The sequence below is a fragment of the Xyrauchen texanus genome, chromosome 21 (assembly GCF_025860055.1).
Source record: "Xyrauchen texanus isolate HMW12.3.18 chromosome 21, RBS_HiC_50CHRs, whole genome shotgun sequence".
Classification (NCBI taxonomy): domain Eukaryota; kingdom Metazoa; phylum Chordata; class Actinopteri; order Cypriniformes; family Catostomidae; genus Xyrauchen; species Xyrauchen texanus.
Window position 1 is genome coordinate 20,665,005 of NC_068296.1, and position 12,106 is coordinate 20,677,110.

Sequence of the window (12,106 nt, forward strand, 5' to 3'; positions counted from 1 at the left end):
GCTTCATGCGCTGAATTAAAGTAATTTTTTTCATTGTTCATGGTCAAAATGAATATGGATTGACACAAAAATTTAGCAATTTCAATGTAAATGCTTCTAATTATAGTGTACTGTTTAACAGTCATCATATGACTTTCAGCACTGGGTAAAGCAAAGAAAACCAAAACCCGTTGACCTCTCTCATCAACAAGGCATGTCCATCCACAGAACTGCTGCTCACTGGATGATTGGAGACTGTTGTGTGTGAAAATCCTAGGAGATCAGCAGTTACAGAAATACTCAAACCATCCTGTCTGGCGCCAACAATCATGCCACGTTCGAAATCACTGAGATTCTGATACTTGATGTGAACATTAACTGAAGTGCTTTGTGAGTATATGTCTGAAATTTCTACTTGATCTGATTATTTATCAGAGTTTTCAAACTCTTCATCAGTAAATGAATTCAAAGTGGTCAAAAGAGTGAAATAAACGTTACACTATAGGTTATAACATTGGCACCCTGGTTGCACTTAAAAATGTAAGGCAGCAATTAAACAGTTTAATGTGTTGAATTGTTTTAAAGTGTAGCAACATCAAAGACGCAGAATTGAATTACCATTCCAGACAAAGTGACAGAATATTCTGGAAGCAGATATGAGTATCATTATCTTTGGGTTCAACAAACCACTAAATGCCAAATAACATAAGCACTTCACTCCTCTCTGGACTCAGTTCTGGCCTTGATTACTGATCCACATTAAGTCTTACTTATTGCTGTATTCAGACTGATAGTAAGTTTCTATGTCACTGCCATCAGTTTTGCTCTATCAACCATTGGGTTTGCAGCACAGACCCTACCACCATCCAAACACTCTCTGAACTACTACAACTTTGAGTCATTCTAGTAATTGTAAAGCAGCCGAAAAGGTTTTATCCATTAAGACAGACTCTTTCAAAAGTGAATATAGAAAAACCAAGGCTGGGGAAAGACAAATAGATGCTTCAAATATTTGTAAATTGAAAATCTCTGAAATCTTCAAAGAATTGGTACATCTTGCTGAGGTATTTCACTTGACATTTTTTCACTTGGAATTTTAGTGTTTCGCAAGCCTTTGGATTTAAATACCATGCAAAACCACCACATTCATCCACCAGGGACATGTTACAGGATCTCCACACCTGACACTACCACAATTACAAAAAATTATGATATATGAATATAAGAAGCATTCAGTACCATCATACATATTAAAGTACCACTATATATCATGGTATTAACATCCATGAATTAAATGTATAAGAATGTAAAGGTCCCTTTAAGGCAAGCCAATCCACTGAGGGGCCCTCTTGGTAACGCTTCCAAGTGGCTATTTTAGGCATACAAGTACAGCTCCTATCTGTATGTATGGGGAAATGCCAAAATCTCCAGAACTGTTTAAATAACATATGTCAAATCAGCAATAAATCTTACAATGATGGCATCATTGGCAAGTATTTTTCAGGCTGGTCCAGCTGAAAAAAACAAACAAACAAGCAATGTCTCTATTAAAATGGCAATTGGCTCTTTTAACTGAAAAGCTGGACATCCATCCATACAATCACCACAATGAGAGTTACAATTTATCCCATACATTTTTCTATGAATGGCCCATATCCTGGTCCTTATACAGCCTCTGGTTACTGTCATAATGGTTGAAAATACCTGACTGCATTCAGTAACTATCAAGTAATAATTCAGCATAATATAGTCTGTTATTAGTATGCCACAGTTTGAAGCATAGACCCTATATGTAACAATGTCACATTGACCAGAATCCATGATACTGAGTCATGTCTAGATGTTAATGGCTGGAAGGTCAGAGTGGATGTGACAGGTGGAGTTGGCTCACAGTCAGCAGGCCTGCAGCTGAACCTCTCCTCCCTTCATCTATCCATCTTTGCACTCCATTTCACTCGTCGCTGTGGAAGCCCCAGCATATGGCTCAGTGCCCTAAGACTGGCCTGCGAGGCTCTCTAGAGGGATCGTCACTGCCCACAGCATCAACCTGTATTTACCCCTCAAAAAAAAAATGCTTACTCACCCTACACTGCCCGCGGTTATTCACACACACAGTTTTCATCCTCTGCATTATTTATGACTGCCTTTCACCCCCTCCTCTCCTCTCTTCTCTCATATACCCTCCTTTGATACATTTCTCAACTCTTTCTTTATGTTTCTGACATTTTCTCACTGCTCTGTTTATCATTAATCTCATCATGCTTCCTTGTATATGACCATGACAAGGAATTGTTGCTAAAGTCAACATGAAATGCTTTTCACAACATCTTACTTACATAATATTAATTATTTCCAAGTTAAACAGGATATTCAGTAAGAAAAAAAAGTAGGGCAGGATTTTATTTTATCCAAATTGATTGGATCATGACAGGTGGTTGAAGGGGAAGGGCTGTAAGGTAAGAGGGCTTGGTGATGATTCCAATCAGAATTTAAATTCGGAACTATTTGTTTAATATTAATGCTTAGAGGTTTTGCAATTTACATATCAAGTAAATATCTAAACGTGTGTCATACATGTTTACAGGAGTGTTTATTCTTTTATATTTGTAAAGGACACAGTCTTTTCCTACCTTTCCAATAGGTTTGGGCGAATCCCAGCTCCTGTCAATTGATGGGGGAATCTGGTAAATGTCCTGTGTCTGGTCCATAGAGGGTGGCACCTGGTACACATCCTGCCCAGGACACGGCCCTCCTGCTGTGGGTGGCACCTGATAGATCTCCTGGTCTGGAACATTAATGGAGGGTGGCACCTGATAGACATCCTGTGGAGTAGGAATGCAATGTGCTTGGCTTTGCTTCTGTGCCACAGCGGGGGCTTTGGGTTGGGTTTGTGGTGGTTGGGGGCCAGTGGGCACCTGGTAAAGGCTGGAGGGGGCAGGCAAGCCGTGGTTGGGGGGGAGCATGTAGACACTGTCAGTGTTGGTCGAGTTGGCAGAGCTGGACGAGGCAAAGGCAGGGTGCATGGCTATGTACTGGGAGGCAAGGGTGGGCTTGGTGTAGGGACTCTGAGGCAGGTTTAGGTGGCTCTGGGCTGGGCTGGGTTGGGTTGACAAATGCTGTAACTGCTGCTGCTGCTGTTTATCATACATGCCCACGAGGATTTTCAGGCGGTTGCCGGGAACGATGCCTTGGCGGCCGTGCAGCGAACAGAGCCACCAGCCATCCAGCCCCTGCGTGTCCCGCTCCAGGACAGTCATGATGTCCCCTTTCCGAAAGGACAACTCGTCAGGAGACTCCGCCACATTGTCGTACAGGGCCTTTGCCAACACATTCTACAGGACAGGAAAGAAAATAAAAAGTTAACCTTCACAAATTCTCTTTGTCAGTGTGCAAAACGACAGTTTCAAAATCGACAAGTAGATTGGTTGCATGAACAACTAGTCGACTGATCTTAAGGAAGCCCATCATTAGGCTAGTTTTCGGTTCACCTGACCCTCAGACACATTTCTTGGGGGCGTTGACATCATAAAATGGAACAGAATGCTTCTTACAATACTTTCTGAAAAGTGGATTTAAGAGGTATTTCCTCACATAGAAATATCTTAAAAAGTGGAGCTCATGGCAGAACACTCAAAAACAGCACAAGACACGAAACAATGGCCAGAGTCATCACTCAGAATGAGTCTAGCTGTAGTGGCTGTGCTTTAAAGGGGATGAATGTAAAGACAACTTTTCTGACAGTGTTTTACTGTGAAAAAGTATGCTGCCAGTACCATAATTAAAGCACTTCCTAACTAAACGAGTAAATTAATTATCTAGATAAACTAGTTGAGCAACTGTGTTGTAATGCTGTATTGCTTTTTTGCATTTTGTCTAACTACTCCAAAACCCTTCCCGACACATTTACACGACATGGACTCCATTTATCCACTCATTTAAAAAGCCACCCACAAGTGCATCTGGTCTTTGACAATTAAACAAATATTCGCAGTTTGACCCTTTGGACCAGTACTTCCTCCCTCTTCTCTGGCACAAGAATGATAGAGCCTGGCACTGTGCCAATTGACACTTGTATCACCCCTCTCTATGCCATCTTAATGAAGCCATTAGCAGCTGATAGCACTCTATCATTATCCCTTCAACAAATTCACAGTATTTGATTGGCAAATTGTCAGAGAGGACTGCTTTCAGTTTTATTTTTTCATCGACCATTGTTCACTAAAGAAACCCCCTAGAATAGTTATCAAATGGGCAAAAGACAGAACAGTTCAGTTTTGATCAAGACAAACCTTTTGTCCTTTTATTCCATTGTAACCCTCTCCACTCTTATAGATTGACAGTCTATTCAGCTTGTGCTTTGTGCAAGGAGGGAGCGGCTAATTTCCAACATATCCCCGTCTACAGCTCTACTACTGTGAGTTTTCTGTGTATAGAGCAAGCTAACAGCCAGTGGAAAGGTAGGTGAGTAAGATGAAGTAAGTGTTATTTCCGAATTGCTTATGCCTAAAAAGGATAGAAAATTACTATTATTCCACACAAACTTTGCTTTTGTGACCAGGACAGTGATATTTTGAAATGTACCTTTTTCCAATTAGAAAAAGGGTGAATTTGTGTCTTTTCGTTCACATAAAGAAGAATATGAATACAAATGTACATGTATTCATACTATAGTAATACAAAAATGACTACAAAAGATTTAGAAATTAGCAATATTCTGAGATTTACGATTATACTGTAAATCACTTTCACGAATCAACCCCCAAATGTAGTCTCCCATCATGTTCTCCTAATACTGTCTTTGGTAGCGGCGTTCAAAGTCCAGTATATCCTGATGGAAGCGCTCACCTTGCTCCTCCGAGTTCCTAATTGCTTATGCCTCAAAAGTGTAGAAAATGTCTATTATTCCCCACAAACTTTGCTTTTGTGTCCAAGACAGTGATATTTTGAAATGTACCTATTTCCAATGAGAAAAAGGGCGAATTTGTGTTTTTCGTTCACTTAAAGTCAGAAAAAACCAACATATGAATCCAAATTAACATGTATTTATACTAAAGTAATACAAAAATGACTACAAAAGATTTAGAAGTGAGTAGTTTTTCTATTATACTGTAAAACATTTTCACGAATCAGCCCCCAAATGTAGTCTCCCATCATGTTCTTGTTATACTGTCCTTGGTAGCGGCGTTCAAAGTCCAGTATATCCTGATGGAAGCGCTCGCCTTGCTCCTCCAATTATGCTCCCATGTTCTCCTTGAATTTATCAAGATGAGCATCAAGGATATAGATTTTGAGGGATTTTAGAGGTGGAGCTGAAGAGAGAAACCCATACTACCCCAACCAAAAAGACCTCAATGACTTGATTGGAAATCTGAGCTTTTGAAGTCTAGGCTCAAGTAGTGAAACTTGTTGGATGAAATTGTGCAAGTCACAGATCAGAGGAAGCGTCACCAACCTTTTTCCAGCTTCTTCGCCCGTCAAGATGGGCTCTGCTTCTGCCACAGTGTGACCAGTCTATTCGAGGCAATCGGAATCACCTGTAACCAGAATGAGTGGTGCCTTTTCATTGACATCTCATCCAGGAGCCTCAAAGCCGTGCTGCTCCATAATGGTAACAAGCACATATCTCTTCCCCTGGCACACTCGGTGGACCTCAAAGAGGATTACAACAGCATCAAGACCTTGCTGGATGCCTTGAAGTATGATGAGTGCGACTGTGAGGTCAAAGGAGACTTCAAAATGATGGCATTCCTGATGGGTCTCCAAGGCGGTTTTACCAAGTTTCCCTGCTATCTTTGCCTTTGGGACAGCAGGGACACCAAGGTGCACTACCACAGGCAAGACTGGCCACAGCAGACCGAGTTCTCTGTGGGGAGGAACAATGTCGAGTGGGAGCCACTGGTGGACCCCCAGAAGGTACTGATGCCAACACTGGACATCAAATTGGGCCTTATGAAACAATTTGTCAGAGCTCTAGATAAGGAGTTGGCAGACTTCAAGTACCTTCAAGACTTCTTCCCTAAGCTGTCCGAGGCAAAGGTCAAAGCCAGTGTCTTCTTCGGACCACAGATAAATAAGATCCTGGAGTGCAATGAATTCCCCAAGAAGCTCACTAGTAAGGAGAAGCTGTTCCAGCTTGGAACAGCTTTGTCGCAGTGGTTCGGGGCTTCATGGGCAATCACAAGGCCGAAAACTATGTGGAGCTGATTGAGACGCTGGTGAAGAACTATGGCACAATGGGCTGTAGGATGTCCCTCAAAGTCCATATCCTTGATGCAAATCTTGATAAATTCAAGGAGAACATGGGAGCGTACTCGGAGGAGCAAGGCGAGCACTTACATAAAAAATGAGGCAAATCCTTACATTATAATGAAACTAAAACAATGCGTTTAAGAATGGTGGTGGCATTGCATTCCTCACTATTTTTCTCTGATTGAAAAAGTCAAAAGAGCACCATTATGTCAGCATCCTGACACTTGTTTTTGGTTTCCTTTTAGTGTTGGGATCCTGTCACCTGTTTGGTCTTGTCTGTGCTTTTCTCTCTCTCTCTCTCTCTCTCTCTTTCTCTCTCTCTCATGTATTGACCACGTCCCCTTTGTGAATCTTGTCTTGTGCTGTTTCATTCCTTCATGTTCCCTAGGTCCTGCTCTGCCTATTGTTTATTGACTTAAATTATTTTTTTAAGATTCAGTATAGGCACTGGTAAAATGCTTTCTATTTTGTTCCCCAAGTTTTGGTTTTGTCTTTGCCTTGGTTAATTTCCATTTATTTTCTCAATAGTTTAACCCCACACCGGGTTGTTTGTTCCATCATTCGCTGTTTGTCACAACATTTTGTAATTTTCTTTTGGCCTAGCTTTAGTGTTTTTGTTTAAATGTTTGATTTTCAATTGAGCCTCACACAGAAATGTTTGCAATTCCTGACACATTGCAAACTCTTTCTCTTAAGGAACGGATTGTGGGCAATAAAAAACAAGCTTGCTGATGTGCAACTGCAAAATCCAGTAGAAATAGTAAATCATCTGAGCACTTTTGACATTCCGTTTTCAAAAACTGTGATCTAGGATCGATTTGTATTTATATTGCATGCTACATATGGATTACAGACTTTGCAAATTGGCATTCAGCCTGCAGCTACATATTCTTTCCAAATCCTTATGCTGTGATGCTAATTATGCATATCAGAAACTCCTCTCTGAGTGAATGTGATCTCCATAGTTGGCTGAGTGTGAGGCTTCTGATTCACTGTGTGTTACAAAGGTCTGTGTGGAGAGTGGCAGAGGCAGTCTGATGAATGCTGTCTTTATGCTGATAGCTGGAGGAGAGAGAGCAATGGCTCACTGAGGGCATATCTGTCAGATGAATGCCCTGCCTGTGCTGCCTGGGTGAGGGACAGTCCCTCTAGTGTCTCCCATGAAGCCATAGGAGACAGGGGTAGGACACAATAATGCCCGAGAGGCTTTACTGCCTGCTAGCAGCTGGCTGAGATGTCACCATGTAGTGCTGGCACACGCATGCACACATAGTGATGCACAAACACATATATAAACAGAGGAACGTGCGATCCTACAGGCACAAATGCATACAGGCACACATACCTTAACAGCCCTCTCTATCCATTCTCACATACAAAATGCCAAAATAATGAGTAGCTCTCAGACCAACTGAGAGAGCTTGTTAACCTCACTGGCTTTTACAAAGAGGCAGTTTAAGCCATTATCTGGGAGAAATGAGATGAATATGAAAATGTACTGACAAACATAATTATCATGCTATGTCAGTGGTTCTCAACTGGGTTGTGATCTAAAAATATGTCTCAGGTCTGTTCAGTTAAAAAATATCAATGAAAAATATGTATTAATTCAGAGTTATAATGGTGAAATATATAGGCTTATCACAGAAAGATCGAAATCCAAATTAACTCTAACTGCAGATGTTTTCCATTCAATGAAAGTGAATGGTGATTGAAGCTAACATATTGCCTAACATCTCCTATTGTGTTCCATTGGTGAAATAAAGTTATGGTATGGAACAACATGAGCAAGAGTGAATGATTAGTGAATGGCTAGCCCTTTAACCCTAAAAAAAAACAAGAGTGGAAAATGATTAGCAGAAAAATTATTTCATGTCACTTTTTATATCCAAAGGATTTTTAATATATTTGATATATTTTAGATTTTATGAGTTGTATCTCCCAGGATACGTTGCCCTATTTAGGTACAAAAAAGTAAAAATCATCAATATTTCAGTTTTATTTGATTCAAAAAAGTTTCTGACTTCCCTTCTTTTTTTAAACATATAATACATATGTGTGTGTGTGCGAGAGAGAAAGAGAGAGAGAGTATGTTAGTGTGTGTTTGTGCGTGTAACCAGTGCTGGGCAGATTACTTGTGAATTGTAATCAGATATTGATTTCAAATTCCATGACAAAAAGTGCAATCAGTAATATAATCTTGTAGATTACATATTTGGGAAATCTAATATGATTACTTTTGGATTGGAGTAGGATAACCTTCATTTTAACATAAAAAGTGAAATAAGAAAGAAAATGTATTCCATTCTTTATTACAAACAAAAAGAGCCTCACAAAAAGAGCTCATTATGAAATTTTTAAAAAGTGCATTAAACATTACATCCAACAGCAATAACAGAGCATGGCCAGTTTATAATTCAAAACACTGATACATCAAGTTCATCGTAAGTGCATAAAACAATATTCATTGATCATAAAATCATAAAATATACATAAATGATTAGAAAATGAAAATAAATGAATGATCATAAAATCAACAGCAATGACATGTAGTATATCAGTTCTATGCTGATTTAGAATGAAAAATGCAAAAGATTGAAAAAAGAGAATGATTAGAGTGATCAATACATAAATTAACAATTTACTGCCATTGCCTTATTAATATGTAATCATGTAATCCATAAAAATGTAACAGTATTCCGATTATGAATATTAAAAAATGTCATTTAATCCAATTACAAGTACTTGATTTTTGTAGTCTAATTACATAATCCATATTACATGTAATCCGTTACTACCCAGCACTGTGTGTAACAAAACTGAGAAAAGTTTAGCTTTAAGGTTGAATGTATGACACGTGTAAGTGTAAAAAATATATATGAGTAATATTGTGGAATAACCCTTTTACTTCCCTTAATCTGGCAACATATCTCAGGGGATACGCACACTTCAAACTGTGCTAAATAAAAGCATGAACAACATAAGACTTCATATTCTGCTTCAGCATCTTTAAAGACAATGTTCTCAATTAATATTAGCAGTTTTATTGTTTTGTTTTTTTTTACTGAAAAAAGTAAGATTAATATATAATTAATTATCACAAAGTCAGCATGTCCTGCACCATGGGCGGTGGCCATGTTGGTTTTAGGTCAGACTGACTTAACAATCACAGAAAATTTGAACCAAGTCAGGTGACCCACATACCCAAAACAGATCCAACTATGATAAATAATTAGAATAAACTCTTTCTCATACCCCTATAAGAAACTAAAGAGTATGTATCGTGTTGTACACATTGCCTGTTTTAGGGTTAATAACTTAATTAGGTGATTTAAGTCATTTTCATTGTGGCAGCTGCAGAAACCCCCTGAAAGGAATTTCCTGTGACTTGCTGTCCTTACCTTTTCCTGAGAATATTTTAATTCCAAGTAAAAGACTCTGGATGAATGATGACATCACAAGCTGTTAAACTTTGCCTCCATTATAGAAAGTATCTCAAACTTTTATTTCTGTCTCTCCCACTCATTCTTATTCTTCTCCACAAGTCTCTCTGTCTCTCTTTGTCATTTAGGACACAGGACATGTTTAGGGAGTGATTCACAAGGGTTTCTGTATGAGGGCGAATCAATGATTCAGTGATGGTGAGTGTTTTATAATTTGTTGGGAATGTACACAGGATGAACACAAGCACACACACTAAAGACGGCAGCAGAGCTGGAGATATTTGGCTATTGATCAGTGGATCCGTTTTTCATTTTCAGAGTGCAGGATAAATTACACCTTTCATCTCCAGCAATCATTAAATACAATGTTAAAGCACTGTAGGATTGCATTAAACAATGGCAGAAAATGAGTTGGTCCCTCAAGGGTATTTTCTGGTGTATGTGTATCTGCATTTATCAAGCAATTGTTGGGGAATCTACTTTGTAATTTTTCCCAAACTTTAAGCTACTCATAATTTTAAGCAGTTAAGCAACTATCAAGCTACATTTTTTAACTAGTTGTTAACTACACAATAAGCTACTGAGTAGTAGCTATTTAAAGGAGCAATATCTTTTTTAATATATAGGCTTTACTATAATAAACTTAACAATTATATACTGTATATTTTACAATCAGAGCAGTATTCATCTGGCACAAAAACAATAGGATCTCAAACAAATATGTGGAAAACCTATTCACTACCCAAAAACAATGTAAAAATGCCACACAAACTGTACAGGTAGTCCAATTAATGATTAAATCTGAATTAAACTGGAAATAATTAATTTACATGAAACTTGTGAACAAACCGATTTACTAAAATGAAAAGACTTCTGAATGCTGTTTGAGATGTTCACACCGAACATGTTTTTGGATCCATCCGGACTGGTTTTCAATAGTTTTTCTATTTACATATGCACTAGATGGATGTCTTTGACCTATTCATTGTATCAGCATCTCATGCAGGAGCAATGTGCTTTTTTTAGTGCAAGGATATGTTCAGTCTGTACGGCCACTTAGTAGAGCAAATTTTGCCTCTGCTCTACAGAAAACCTGTTCATTCAATACAATGTGATATAAAATACAGTACTACATTTTGACACACTGCACTATGGCTGAACAATTAATCAAATTAAAATCAAAACTACAGTTACAGATACAGCTACAGTTATTTGAAATCTAAAGTAACCTCAGAACACCAGGGTTTTGTGGACAGAAGATGGGATGAGAGCATTTCTCTGCTTTAAAAGACCATTGTCAACTCAACTACAAACAAATGTCTTCCTGCATTGTTCTGCCGAAATAAAGGCTTAAGGGTTTAACTTGACTGCAAAACAATGCTGCATGGAAATTAAGAAATTATTACATAAATATGGTACTCTTTTATGAATATGGTGCTCTTTTTTTTTTCTTGAACAATACATCTATTGGCAATTAATAATGCTTGCCCATTACATTATTTTGGTCAAAAATAAAAAAAAATCTTTATAAGTTTTATTGTGTGTGTAATCATCATAATACAGATTAATTAAATTGCAATCGCTATATATATTTGTTAAATAATCGCAATTCGATTTTGTTTCCAAATCGTTCAGCCCTACATTATACCACTACATCACAAAAAAGAACCTTGTTACTGGTGATGCTATTAAAGTTGTGCTATGAAAGTTAGTAACAACACTACTTTTGGTCAGCTACACCACAACACAGTTATCAAGGTATTTTTTGAGGAAAAGGTGTTTTACAACAAGAGTTTTACAAGATGATTGGATGATATAAGAATGGAGAGCATTTCTCCATGGCAATCATCACCATAGAAATGTCCAGGTCACAAACTTCCCCTATACCTAGAGAAGACAGAGACTGATGTTAAACTTTATTATCTGAGGAGAACACAAAAGAGAAAAAGACAAAGAGAATGGATGAAAGAGTTTGAGGGAGAGAATAGAGAATAAAAGGAAAGTCATCATCCAAAAAACGAAATGTTCATCATTTCCATTTAAAAGGGTCAAAAGCGTGTGAGGGTTTTGCGGGCCACATGTTAATGACGACAGTAAAAGTGAAAGAGATTACACTTGTTCACTTCACTTGGCACTTCATTTGTTTACCTTTCGGATAGCTATCATGAAAATACCAAGTGTAAATGCTATCCAAGACACATATCAGACAGATAGCAATCTGATTTCAGGAGTTAGTTTGAGGCACATACAAGATACGACTCAGGCCACATACAGTATGCAAATTTTACTCCTTCCAAATACATACAGAACATTCAGAAGTTTGGGAGCCTAAAGATGACAACAACAACAAAAAATGCAGCACATAACAGCTGTTGTCTTTTGCATCACAATTGCCGAAGCAATTCTAGCTGCCTCTTTTTTTAAAAGTTTTTCTG

The 12,106-nt window shown here is 38.3% G+C and overlaps 1 protein-coding gene across 2 annotated transcripts in view; it reads right to left on the minus strand.

The window, feature by feature from the left end:
• The window catches only part of bcar1 (BCAR1 scaffold protein, Cas family member), a 143,036-nt gene that overhangs the window by 36,935 nt on the left and 93,995 nt on the right, over positions 1–12,106 (minus strand). For both annotated transcript variants that reach the window (XM_052152510.1, XM_052152509.1), the window contains exon 2: positions 2,610–3,311. In XM_052152510.1, the coding sequence (XP_052008470.1) occupies positions 2,610–3,311 (702 nt within the window). The remainder of the gene's footprint in view (positions 1–2,609; positions 3,312–12,106) is intronic.